Genomic DNA, 13,948 nt, shown 5'->3' with positions numbered 1-13,948 from the left:
TGTTATGCTTCCGCGCCACGCTGGGAGTTTGGGCTGGCCCGCAGCAGTCTGCCGAGCCAAACTCCAACCTCAGGCGCCGCAATCCGCACCTACCGAGACCCTCCGAGAGCCGGGGCGCCGAGCGAGGCGGGAAGGGAGCGGGGGCGCCCTCCGGGTCCTCGGTCGCTGCCCGCTGTGCGGAGATCACCGTGCGGTCAGGTGCGCTCCGGGGCTGGCGGGAGGCATCGGGACTCCCGAGCGGACTGCAGGGCCGAAAGTCTCAGCCGGGCCATCCTTGATTACCTGCCGCATACGCTGTAGATACCTTCTGTGTACCCGGCGTGCATGTGACCCCTGCTGTATACCTGCTGTGTATCTGGCGTGCGTGTGCCCTTGTTGTATACCTTCGTGGACGTGCCCCTGCTGCATACTCGGCATAGATGCGCTCCTGTGTACAGCGGAGTGATGGCTCCCTTCTGTTTCCCGGATAGGACGTGCCTCCTGCTGAATACCCTGCGTGGACCTGCAAGCGCTGGGCGATCTTGAGGTGCCTACAGGGGCGTCAGGGAGGTGAACAGACTCTACGGGGGAGCGCGGACTTTGCTTTGGCAGCTGCAGCTCCCGGCGTCGGTGGGCCCGGCCGGCGGCGTCTGCCTCCTCCCGTGGCTCGCAGCGCTGGACCATGAGGAACACCAGCAAGGAGCTGCAGGGCGCCACGCACCGCTATGCCCCCTGCGGTGAGTGCACCGGGAGCGAGGCCCGGCCAAAAAAGAGCCAGGGTACTCACTCTGCTTGCTAAAGGGGCTATGGACTCATTGTCCTCTGTGTGGGCGGGAGTGAAGGGCGTGGATGGGGGGATGGGGGAGCAAGTGATAAAGCTATCCAGTCATACCATCAAAGAAAGCAGCAGACTGCTTCTTCGCAGAGTGTCAGATCAAGGGTTAAAGAGAAATGGGGAGGCCGGGGGAAAAAAGTCTTTAAAAAAATTTTCAACAAGAGAGAACTAAGTTTACGTGCTGTTGCCTCAGTCGTTGGAGCAATGAGATTCCTTTAAAATTTTCTTTCCCATCGTTTAAATCCACACACCTCTATCTCTCACTGTCTTCCTGAATGTTGACTTAGGAACTTTCTTTTTCAGCAGCATCCCCCAGGTATTTCCCTAACTCCTTGGCTCTTGCTTCTAATTGTAACCCCAGACAAGTTAAATTTATTTTCTGCTTTGAGTGGTTGGATACAGAAGAGAGAATTCACTGGTGGTTCATGTCTTCTTGGGTAACAGGGTTTGAAGTGGAGGAGAAGGGAAGGAAGAAGTCTTGAGATACTGCCTTCTGGTTTTTTTTTCCTGTTGTTTTTACTCCTCTCCATCTTGTGAAAGGCTGGGTAGAGAAGAGGATCCTGGGCCCAGCTGGGAGAGCAGAGTTGGAGCTGGCAGGCACGCTGAAGCTGTCACATCTGCTCAGAAATGAACCGAAATGTGGCCCTTCCATGTACTCTAAACATGCTTCTAGCCCAGAGGTCTGACTGTGACTTAAAGACACTGTGGCCATGCTAGGGACTTGGGAGGGAGCAGCACCGGAGGCCTGGCTGCTTCTCTTCTCTCACTGTGGGATCTGGAGCCTTCTTGGTGCCTTAGTTAGTGGCCTCATGTGTATGAACAACACTGATATACACTAACAAGTGCTAGGCACTGTTCTAAGCACTTCAAATACATGGACTCATTTAACATCATAACAGCCCTATGAGTTATCATTACCCCATTTTACAGACGAGGACATTGAGGCAAATAGAGTTTGGAGTAAAATTGCCCAAGGCTGCACACCTAACGGGTGACTCCATAGCCCATGCTTTTAATCCCTGTTTTGTGAGGCTGCAGCAGCCTAAAGACAGGAACCTGTGTTCCTGTGGGTATGTTGTTATATAAAACACTGCCTTGTGCCTTAGAGACCAGAAGAGCCAGGGGATCTTCAGTTCAGCTCACAGCCTCTCTCAGCTTGCTACCTTGTTGATAAAATAAGAGTGCTAAATATCTGACTTATGATAAGACAGAGAAGGCTATATAAAGAAAATCTCCAGGATAGGAAGTGATCTGGTATCATACACATACTAACAATTTTTGAGTGATAAAGGTTAAATGATAACTTATAGTTCCTGTTATCCTCTGTGTGTGTGTGTGTGTGTGTGTGTGTGTGTGTGTGTGTGTGTGTGTATGTTTATGTTAAGTGATGACAGTTGGTTCTCTCTCATTGGGACCCTCGCTTTCTGAGTTCCTCCTTTGAATGCATTTATAAGTGACAGACTAGATTAAAATTCAGGGCCTGTCCAAAACGTCCAGCAACAGAAGAAGGTAGAAGACACACTGTCCTCTGTGGATTAATTAGTAATCAAAACACAGAGACAAAAAAATAAAGCAAGAAATGAATGCCTTCTCTAAAAGAGAAAATATTGGAGCTGAATATGATCAGAGTATGAAGCTGCTAAACTATTATTCTTAATTTGTAAATTGATTCTCTGTGATCTTCTGTGCAATTAGTTAAAACTTTCCCAATTTTTTTCTTTCCTTTTCAAAACTGTATAATGTCGATTCAGCTATTTAGTGTCCTTTAGATATTTAAAAGATTTTCTGTATAGGGAAAGATTTATTTTAAGGCATTGGCTCACATGGTTGTGGAGGCTGGCACATTTAGGATTTCCAGTGCAGGTTAGCAGGCTGGAGACCCAGGGGAGAGGTGATGTTACTGCTAAAGTCCAAAGGTGGTCTGGAGGTAGAACTCCCTCTTCCCGGGAGGAGGGGAAGGGGTGTCTCAGTTTTTTTTCTTAAGACCTTCAACTGATTGTATGAGGCCTACCCACATTGTGGAGGAAAACCTGCATTACTCAGAGTCTACTGATTTAAATCTTATTCCCATCTAAAAAATAAAAAAAATACCTTCCCAGAAACAGCTAGCATAATACTCGATCAATATCTGGGTACCATGGCTCAGCCAAGTTGACACACAAAATTAACCATTACACCAACCAACAATAGGGTATTGTGTTAGACTCTGAATGTCATGAATCTGTGTCAGTGTATTCTGAAAGTGCCATTAAATATACCAGGTCACTTGTACCACATTAATTACATCTTTTGTATTTTGCATTTTTCCTGAATTTTGTTTCCAAAGTTTTCAATCAACTGTGATATTTTTTCGTATGTTTGAGCATCTGGTTGATCAGTTTCTGATTTGAGTGATTAGTCTGACTGTACTGGTCTCTTCTCTGTGGAGTCATAAATACACACTAATAACTTCAGGTTCCTGGGAAAGTGCCAACACCTCTAGCTTGTGAAAGAATCCTGCCAGTATGACAGGCTGTCTCCAGGGAGTCTCATAAGTGGTCCCAGGCAAGCATGCAGGGCCTGTCCTGGATGTCTGTCCCCTAAGCCACAGCCTTAGGGGGCCTCCTCACTTCACCAGGCCCATTTTCAACTCATCTGCCCATGGCCCTTTTCTGCACTAGGCTTAAATCGCTATAGGAAGGAAGAATGGAGACAAGCTGTCCTTCATTTTCCTCTCCTTCATCCTTCCCCCACGCTATTGCACCCAGCTTCTTCTTCATGGGGCCCCTTCATAATAGAAGTTACACAGTCTATACTCAGTGTTTCAACTTTATCATTCCCAACGGAACCAAACCCAGTCCCCTTATGAATCTCCTGTCTGGGAAGGTATTCGTAGCTCATGGTCACTCTGGTATGCCAGTTCTCCTTCCCTCTTCTCCTCTCTGTCTTCAGTAACCACCTAGACCTGTTGTTACCTCTCACTGCCCACTGCTTGGGCACAAGCTAAGCTAGTGGAGGGGCTTGTGTGTCAGAGGCTGCCAGCTCTGAGAAGCGCTCGCCTGTCTTCTGGCCTGGGCGGTGGGAGGAGGCGGCACAAGGTACACTTCAAACACAGTTGCTAGGCAGGGCATGGTGGCTCAGCTGGTAATCCTAGCACTTTGGGGGGCCAAGGTGAGAGGATTGCCTGAGCCTGGGGATTCGAGACCAGCCTGGGCAACTTGGTGAGACTTTGTCTCTGCAATAAATCACAAAAACTAGCCAGGCATGGTGCCATGTGTCTGTAGTTCCGGCTACTAGAAGGCTGAGGCGAAAGGATCACCTGAGCCCAGCAGGTCAAGGCTACGGTGGCCATGAGCATGCCGCTGCATTCCAGCCTGGGCGACAAGAGTGAGACTCCAACTCAAAAACAAAAACAAAACAAAAAAACCCATGGTTGCTCAGTAGACAGGCCTCTTTGACCACACTCCAGTCCTGCCTCTTTTTGCTCTTGCAAAATTGGTGTGTTCAAACAGGCCATTATTTCTATGACAGACTTTATATTTCAGTATAATATTTTTAACATACCAAGTTTGTCAAATCTTGGTCAACATTTGACCATGTATCCCACAAGCTTACCCATAATGTTTGAAGTGATTTGGCAGTTTTCCAGAATGCATTTTCCTCATCGTAACCAGGACTACAGTCAAGTCTCAATTCTATGGAGGGTTAAGAAAGAGAGACAGATACCTAATGGAGCCTGGATACCTCCCTGGGAAGGCTCTAAAAACAACCAAAGAGGCTCAACCCTTACAGCTTTGGTGAGGAGGGTCAGGTTGCAGCTGAGAAACAGGAGTAGCAAGGCCACATAGAGGGCACTTTCCCTTCTGTTGGCTTCAATGGTTGACATACCTGTGAACAAAAGAGACTTAGCTGTACAACTGAGTAGCAACTCATTGCAGGTGCTCAAAGGAGGGCAGTTTCTTCCTTGCTAAGGTGCCCTGTGGCGTGCGTTGCCCTGACAGTGTTGTCTACACAAAGATAGTCTCGTAGAGGACAACAATGCCTTCCTGACTCGTGTCCTCCTGAAACCCCATGTAACAACAGCATGGCCTTTGGCCTTTCTCCTCTCTAGATTGGTATTACCACCTCCCCATGAAGAGGTCTGAGAAGACCGTGAATATCCCACCAGCGTCCCAGATCCCAGGGCTCAACAATTTGGGAGACTCACACAATGGGAACACGCTTGGAATTCGGAGATATTGGATAAAAGAAACAGACTCAGAATATGTGAAGCTTGCAAAACAAGGCGGCAGGCCTGGTAAGCCCTTCTTGTACTGGGCTTGATGTCCCCTTCAGTGCCCTGGTTTTGAGAGCAGTGAGGGGGCATTTGTTCTTAATTTCTTCCATATAAAAATATCACTATACAATCTGTGAGTTTTGCTTTAGGCATTTGAAAATTTTCAGTTAATTGAGTACAACTAGGGATGTGTATAGTCTTCAGGGATGAGCTAACTTTATGATGTTAGCTGAATAGGTTGAATTCCCAAAACTGGCTGTGGAGAACATTTCTTCTGAGTGACAGATACCTTTGCAATAATTCACATCCCCCACCCCCCATTTTATTTTCTTTTTCAAGGAGAATCTCAGGAAGTTGCCTGCTTCAACAGAGAATCTGTCTTTGTACCCTAACACTCTTGAGAAATGTCTTTTTTTCCTATTGTTTGTTATCATTGCCCCTTGTCCTTTGTATGAAAATGTTTTAAATAAGATGGATAAGTTTTAGTATTGATGTTGATTAGAGTCAAACTTTTCTATATGAATTAATTGAGAAAACTCCACTTGATTGTGCTAAAAACTAAGGCAGTATTTAAGTTTAATGTAAATCGCTGATTAGAAGGTTAAGAGACCACATCTAACATGTCTCGGAGACAGCCTTTGGGATCAGTGACTTGGAGAGACACTGGTCTTTTTCCCCTCTGACTGCTGTTCCCCCATGGGGATTGTCATAGGGGAAGCAGGAAACAAAATGGCAATCATTTCAACATTAAAAATCCCGGATCAAACAATTTTTAGTGGATATGAAGCACATAGGATCTAGATATTTCTTTTCTTAGATACATGACTCCCTGCCATTGGTTAAGAACTTTAATGGGACAACTGGTAAAGTCTGAATAGGGTCTGTAAATAGGATACAAATATTGCATCAATTTCAGTTTCCTGATTTTGATCATCAGGCCATGATTATGTGAGGACTATTTTTTGAAAACATCCACTGAGATGAATGAATCCACATGCAGGGACATGTCTGCAACACACTGCCCAACGGTTGTGAAAACAGTAATGATAATAATAATAATGAGACAGAAAGATATGGGTAGAAAGAGAGAGAGAGAAAATGATAAGGCGAGTGCGATGAAATGAGATAACATTTGGGAAGTCTAGGTGAGAGTATGGGGGAACTCATACTGTTCTTGTAACTTTTCAGTAAGTTTGAAATAGTTAACAAAGTAAAAAATAACTTGTATACCTAATCCTGAATTTAAAATACCTATCTTTTGTTAAATCCAAGATTTTAAGTCCGAGAGACCACAAAGAGCCAGCTCCGATGCAAACACACGAGGGTCTTTATTCAGGCTCGAGTCTGGGCTCATGTTTGAAGCCGATGCAGCGGCTTCAGGGATCAGAGAGCCCTGATCCAGTATAGCAAGCAGTTTTTATGCACAATTACAGAGGGAGGGGAAAGAACTTTAAACTTGTTTTTACATGATTGGGTAATTTCTCCTAATGGGTATGGGGGCACTTGGGATTGGTAGGTTTATTTTCTGGTTTGCACGGGCTCTAGCTTAGTTGCCTGTGATTGACGGGAAACGGCTAAACGGGCAGAGTGGAATGTCAGATAAGCTAGGTTTACACAGTTACTGCGTGTAAATTAACTTTGGCATGGGAGCCGGAGGTTTGAACCAACATAGAGCCCACCAGGAGAGTGGCTAGCGCCTCAGAGTCTACTGCAATCTAAGCAAAGGAATGTCTGGAAGGGGCTTATCGCTTAACATTTACATCCCATTGCAGAAGCAGAAGTCGGCATGGCAATTGGGATGAACAGAGCTTAACAAGAGTTCCAAGTACACACACTGCTTAAAACATTGTATAACTTTACAATCACAGTCACTACCAGGCAAAGGAACATGCCTAGTCCTGCGGGGCCTGAGGTAGGATTTAAAATACTAAGAATTCATAAAATATAGCAAACGTGAGGCAGGGATATATAAAATACAGTGAACGCTTCTTTTACAGTAAGTATAGCTTTTTTTTTTTTTGAGTCTCTTGGGTCCCTCACTTTAAAATAAAAAAGTAAAAATAATAAATAAAAGTCAAAAATATAGGAAGTTAAACATTTTTTACTGATAGTTATAAAGCAGTAAAAGTTGTCTGTGGCTGCCCCAGGCATTGTTATCATTTTGCTGTCCTTGTTATCAGGAAAACCAACACTGCCCATTCCCCCTGCCTTTTGACATAAAGGGAGGGAAGGGATGGGGACTAGAATGCAATTGGACGAGTCAGGTGCTACTATAACTCTCTGGGAGGGATCTCATGCCCTGTGCTTCTCAGGGTTGCACCAAGGTGACTGAAAAGTCCCCAAGGTGCCTTGTAGGGGCCTGTGACCCACTTCCTACCTGGAAACCTGGAGGGGCAACTTCTCCTGGAATGGCTGGGTAGAGGACCAGGGCAGCCGCACAGTGGCAGAGGAGTACAGTCTCAAGAATGGGGTCAGGGTAGCTGAGGGCAGGGGAGCCAGTAAGCATGACCCCTGGAGACATGAGAAGTGGGGAACTGAGCCCCCTCCAGGATCTTCATCCATATCCTAGAAGAGGAAGTGAGGTGGTGGGGGGATGCATGCAGTATGTCCCTGCCTCAGCACCAAGCAGGACCCTCATCCAGCAGTCTGTGTGGTGCGGAGGCAGGTGAGAACCAGGGGTGCTCTGTTACCCCAGAGGCACCCAGGTAGGTGCACAGCTCTCATTGTCAATCCAACCTACTGCTAGTAATGCTGGTTACCCACGTCAGGCAGCAGGGTCACTCACAGTGTCTTTTTCTCTTTTAGATTTGTTGAAGCACTATGCCCCGGGGACCAGGAAAGGTTCCCCGGTCACCTATTCTCTGCCAGATTGGTATATTCACCACAGCAAGCCACCGACGGCCAGCCAGCGAGAGTGAGTATCTTGAATCATCCACATTTTTGTTTGTCATTATAGGAAAAAAACAGCCACCTCCCAAACCTGCATTCCCAGCCTCTGACCACTGCTCCCTGGCCTCTTCACTTGCTATCTCAGAGGCCCTTAACCTGCCTCCTTCTGGTGCTTTCCCACTGTGATGCCCAGGACTCCCTCCTCGGCCCCTGCCCCAGTTGCCTGCTCTGTGCCTGGAGTCTAGTACCCCATGCTGTTTGCTGGGCAGGGACAGATGAGGAGCAGGATGTGGTGGCATTCCTGCAGCCCCTGACACGCTGTGTGTAGGGGTGTGTGCTGCCATTTCAAGCTTGATCCAGTCTGCTTCCCCATTCAAATTTTGTTAGTTGGTACCTTCAGGAATCTAAAGTTAAATCATTCCGGTGCTTGTAGGTGACCCATCTGTATGCATTGTTTGTGTGGGAAGACTGGTTGCAAGTTAAAATACCTATATTAAACATGACTATCTAGGCTGGGTGCAGTGGCTCATGCATGTAATCTCTGTACTGTGGGAGGCCAAGGTGAGAGGATTGCTTGAGCCCAGGAGTTTGAGACCAGCCTGGGCAACATAGTGAGATCTCATCTCTCTTTAAAAAAATAAAATAAAATAAAAACAGCTGGGGGTAGGAGGTGTATGCCTGTAGTCCCAGCTATTTGGGAAGCTGAGACAAGAGAAGGATTATTTGAGCCCAGGAATTCGAGGTTGTGGTGAGCCATAATCCTACCTCCACAATCCAGCCTGGGTGACAGAGTGAGACCCCAACTCAAAAACAAACTAAAGGATCACCCAACAGAAAACAGAGTTATTATTATTTTAAATGATCATGTAAAATGGTAAATGCTTAGAAGTGTTTAGCGATCTTAAGTGGTCAAGAGCAGTAGATGCTATTCTAAAAGAAATAATTATTTTATAATTTATTTGTTTTATAAGTTCACATTTTAGTATATCTCATTTTACTAACATTGAGACTCTAACATTGAGACTCTCTCCTGTGAGTTGGCCTTGTGATCCAGGGAGGCAGGCCCTGAGGAGGGTTGGTGTATTTATTTAGCAGGAGCAGAAGAAAGGGGCCACCTGTATTTTCAAAGAAGATGGTTGGTGCTTTGTACAGAAAGAGCAAGAAAAAGACAAAAAGAGGGAGAGAAAGCAAGAGAGGAGAAGAGAGAGAAAGAGAAAGCAAGAAGGAGAGGGAGAGAGGGAAAGAGAGAAAAGGAGCAAGGAAGGGAGGGAGAGAGAGGAAGGAAGAAAAAATGGAGATGGTGGCAGGGAGGGTGAAAAGGAAGGAAGGACGGAGGGAAGGAGAGAAAGGGAATGGTACTAAGCACCAGGCTATAACCCCCGATCTGTTCCTGCAGAGTGCCAGCCGTCTCCGTGCCAGATTACATGGTTTATGAAGAATTTAACCCTGATCAGGCCAACGGTAGCTATGAATCCAGAAGAGGGCCCTTCGACTTTGACATGAAAACAGTTTGGCAGAGAGAGGCCGAGGAACTTGAAGAGGAGAAAAAAAAGGTGATGGGAGTCCATAAATAGATGATATCTGCGTCTGCTTTGCTTCTGTGGTCTCTGAATAATTAAGTGATGTGATTGATATTAGCTGCAGGTGGTGTCTTATGTTGCCCGTAGCATCAGTCACACATTCTGTATTTTAAGTTTGGATCTACTAAAAGGCAAGAAGCAACCATACTAGTATCCTTTTTCTTTTTATGAGTATTAACCTTAAGAGCTAAGATTACTTTTTACTAAATGATTTATAACTAGTTAATGCTTATCCAGGTGAAAGTGGGCATAGCACTTCTTCTCTGGCAAACACAGAAAGGAAATTTTTATTTTAAGGAGCATCTGAGAAATTCAGAAGCTGTCTCTGATTGGTGGATACATTGTTGCGATATCTTGATGGGATGACCTTCCTCAAGGGATCAGCAATCAGACCAGCAGCACTGCTGAGGGCACCTCTTAGCCCAGGGCACTAGTAGCAGGGCTGACATTTGTCTTAGCTCTTGGGACATTGGGATTTGTGAGTGAAATGAGGAAAATCATATTAAAACGAATCATCTTTTGATACTGAGAACAAGAGTGAGCAGCCCCATCATATGACGGACTGGTAAGCATGATCATTTTAAATAGTGACGTGACTGGATGTGTCTTAGTGTGGGCAGAAGTTGGTGTCATGAGCTATCCACACCTGCTCCCAGGTCTTGCTTCAATGTCCCGGTTTGAAGAGAAATTCCTCAGTTTATTTTGGGGACTTTTTTTATTGAGTAGTTGGACATCAGTTGGCTGCAATGGGTCTCCTTTTTACTCTTCAAGACATTCCTAGTGTCCAGCTGTGATTCTGACTTTGGGTTGTTTGCATGCCCAGTGCAAATGTACTGTTTTGTTGTGGTGGTGGTAGTGGTAGTGGTGGTGGCCTGACTAGCTGTATTTTTCTTTCTATAAATGCTGATAATCCTTCCTTGGGGTTTGTTTGTTTGCTTTTGTTTTCTCCTGTTTTCCCATAGCATTTATTTCTAATTTTTACAATATATAGTTTTGTTTATTTTTGAGTTGGAGTACAGTAGCGTGATCCCAGCTCGCTGCAGCTTCAACCTCTTAGGCTCAAGTGATCCTTCCACCTCAGCCTCCCAAGTAGCTGAGGCTACAGGTGCATACCACCATGCTAGGCTAATTAAAAAAAATTTTTTTTATAGGGATGAAGTCTCACTATATTGCCCAACCTGGTCTTGAACTCCTAGACTTAAGCAATTCTCCCACCTCAGCCTCTCAAAGTGCTGGGTTTACAGGTGTAAGCCACTGTGCCCAGCCTGTTTTTTGTCTTGTTTTGTTTTTTTAATTAGAGACAGGTCTTGCTTTGTTGCTCTGGCTGTAGTGCAGTGATGCGAACATAGCTCACCATAACCTCGAACTCCTCTGATCAAGGGACACTTCTGCCTCAGCCTCCTGAACAACTGGGATTTCAGGTGCCACCATGGCACCCTCCCAAAATGAACTGTTTTAAGGGTAAGGTCTTTTTCTTAGCAATGTGTTAGTGGCTAATTATACTGAACTGCAACCTCTAGTGATAAATGGAATCTTTGGATGTTAATCACGGTTATAGAGCATACCTCAAGAAATCATAAAACACTAAGCTAAAAGTTTCATCACTCCCAAATCAAGTGGGGTTATTTATTTAATGACCACTTACAAAATCTGTGCTGGAGGCGGCATAAAGTTCTCGAAGCCAGCATGTTCTCTGCCTCATTGTAAGGAATACAAAGAGTGGTGGTTACAAACACTGAATATTTAACAGGTGAAAGGAAATAATGTTGGGCAGGGCACATGTCAGAACAGGCTCAGGTTCCACTGTTGAGATAATGTAATCACCGCTCTGGTATGAAACTCACCTACAAGTGACTATTGCATCCTGGGAATGGACCAGGGGACATTCCCTGGCCACACACTGAGCATGTGGTAGACACTCAACAATACTCAGAGCAAACGTGTTACCTGTTGGTTACCAGCATTCGTGGGGTCTTGCTCACCTATGGGGTGATTGGGGGATCTTGTTTCTTTTTTCTGACTAGCTGTCTTTTTCTTTCTATAAATGCTGATAATTCTTCCTTGGGGTTTGTTTGTTTGCTTGTGTTTTCTCCTGTTTTCCCATAGCATTTATTTCTAATTTTTACAATATATAATTTACATAGAGTAAAATTCACCTTTTAAAGAGTACCGTTCTGTAAGTTTTGACAAATGTGTGCATTGTGTAAGCACTGCAACCAGCAAGGACAGAGCAGTTGTGTCACCCCCAAATTCCTATGCCCTTTTGTAGTTGACCCACCCCCTACTCCCCAGTCTTGACAAGCCCTGATCTGCTTTCAGTCTTTATAGTTCTTCCTTTTTCAGAATGTCAATTTAAGGCAGTCACACTGCATGTGGTCCTCACATCTGGCTTCTCCCATGTGGCATAATGCATTTGAGACTTGACCATGCTGTTAAGAGCATCAGCAGTTTATTGTTTTGTACTGCTGAATAGTGTTTCATTGTGTGATCATGGTGCAATTGTTGACCCATTCATCTGCTGATAGACATTTGGGTTGTTTCCAGGTTTTGGTGACTATTACTAAAGCCACTGTCAACTCCAATGTACAGGTTTTTCTGTGAACATATGTTTTCATTTCATGAGAGTGTGGGAAGTCCCTTTCATATTTCCCATGGTTAGTTCTTTTTTTTCCCTCCTGAGTAGATGGCTTCATTACCTGAATATAGCAACTGCTTTTGAATTACTGATTGTCCCCTTTATACAACCACTTTGTTGAATAGGATTATTGTAGAATGATATTTTTTTGTGACCATTTACCTGTAAAAGATGACCACACTGATGGTCCAGAAGTGCAAGTTTTGTGCCTTTGCTGCTTTTGGTGAGTTTTCTTCTCCTCTAGTGTCTGAGCTATTGCATGTTTTTCACCAACTCTGAGTTTTGTGTGTTTCTTCGCACAGGTGAGGCTACCAGCCATTAACTCAAAGTATCTGAGCAAAGTGGGGACCCCTCTTGGCCATAAAGACCCTGCAGGAAGTAGACTCTCCTTTCCTCCAATGTAAGTGCTTGACCTACATTAATGCTGTCTAGATTAGGTTTGGGTGTGATCTTCCGTCATCTTTTATCTGAGTGACCACTGTGACAATGACAGCATCCACACAACTTCCCACAGCCCAGACCCAGGTTCGTCTCCTTACTCCCTTGCCTTTTCACTGCATTTTTTTCCTTCTCAATGTCCTTTTGCCCCTGTTTGAGTGCATCTCTCCTTCCAGGTTGTGTTTGCCATAGGTTTGCAGTGTGGGCTCTCTTATTCTCCATCAGGCCGTGGCCTGCCTGGAACCTACTTCCATGGCGCCACCCCTCACCCCAGCTCGCTAGGGGCTGCCTCTCCTTGCACATATATTTTCTGTGTCTCCAAGGCCTGAACCCAGGCATCCATGCCTTGTCAAAACTCTGACTCTGTATTCTGCTGGAGTTAATCCTCCAGCTGGAGAGTGAAATCCCTGAAGCCTCAGGTGTCACCTTACTTTCCTAGAATCATAGTTTAGTGCTAAGATGAATGTCACTAATTGCTTCTTGTCCAATGGGGAAAAAACAGTCAAATCAGTTACATTGCATTATGATACATGTCGTGAGAGCTCCAAGCTCAGATGGGGAGATGGGGGTGGAATATATGTGTGTGATATAGATAGATAGGTAGATAGGCAGACATACAGACAGAGCACACACGTGCTGCCTTGACAACAAAGTGATTTACACATAAGAAACTTGAGGCTCAGAGTGGACAGGTAATGAATGGGTTACTACTGCTTGACTTGAAAGCTCATGCCGCCTTCACTGTGGTCCTGTCACTCTTCAGTGTGACTCACAGTAAGTTCTGAGGATGCAGCAGCTGTGAAAGGCTGAAAGGCCAAGCTACCAATGGTAGATGACAGGAGAGACAGAGCTGTGTAAAGGAGCAATATAGCAACAGATAATCTGTGATAAGGACAAGAAAGAACCAGTTAAAAAAGTAATCGTATCTTTTAAGAAAGGTAGGCCTCAGCAATCTATTACTACCAAGGAAAAGGGTAGTGTTTTCTGAAGAAGGCTTCCCTGTGAAATACTGGAATTATTACTAACTTTTCATTGTCTATCAAGAAGAAAAATGGTGGAAGCTGGACTAAACATGCTGTCACCCACATACAATGAATGCTTTGAAATGCAATTTCTTATGCTTAAAAAATGGAGGCAAAGACAGAGAGTTAGAGAGAGAGACAGAGGAGTAGAGAAACGGAGATAGAGGAGAAAGAGAAAGAGAGAGGTGGGTGGGAAGAGGCAGAAGGAGGGAGAAAGAGAGAGGAAGGCAACTCCCTGTTGTGTGTGTGTGTGTGTGTGTGTGTGTGTGTGTGTGTGTGTGTGTGTGTGTGTGAGAGAGAGAGAGAGACATATAC

General features: G+C 45.0%; 1 protein-coding gene across 1 annotated transcript in view; it reads left to right on the top strand.

Moving 5' to 3' along the window:
• The first annotated feature begins 130 nt into the window (after positions 1–130).
• The window catches only part of CUNH7orf57 (chromosome unknown C7orf57 homolog), a 30,328-nt gene continuing 16,510 nt past the window's right edge, over positions 131–13,948 (top strand). The window contains exons 1-6 of the mRNA XM_008062977.1: positions 131–198; positions 471–716; positions 4,905–5,090; positions 7,875–7,983; positions 9,355–9,511; positions 12,476–12,573. Coding sequence (XP_008061168.1) covers positions 662–716; positions 4,905–5,090; positions 7,875–7,983; positions 9,355–9,511; positions 12,476–12,573 — 605 coding nt within the window. The 5' untranslated portion in view covers positions 131–198; positions 471–661. The remainder of the gene's footprint in view (positions 199–470; positions 717–4,904; positions 5,091–7,874; positions 7,984–9,354; positions 9,512–12,475; positions 12,574–13,948) is intronic.

This window comes from Carlito syrichta, unplaced genomic scaffold (assembly GCF_000164805.1).
Source record: "Carlito syrichta isolate Samal-C Ts95f unplaced genomic scaffold, Tarsius_syrichta-2.0.1 Scaffold306292, whole genome shotgun sequence".
In the NCBI taxonomy this organism is placed as follows: Eukaryota; Metazoa; Chordata; class Mammalia; order Primates; family Tarsiidae; genus Carlito; species Carlito syrichta.
This window is presented reverse-complemented; position numbering and strand designations above follow the sequence as displayed.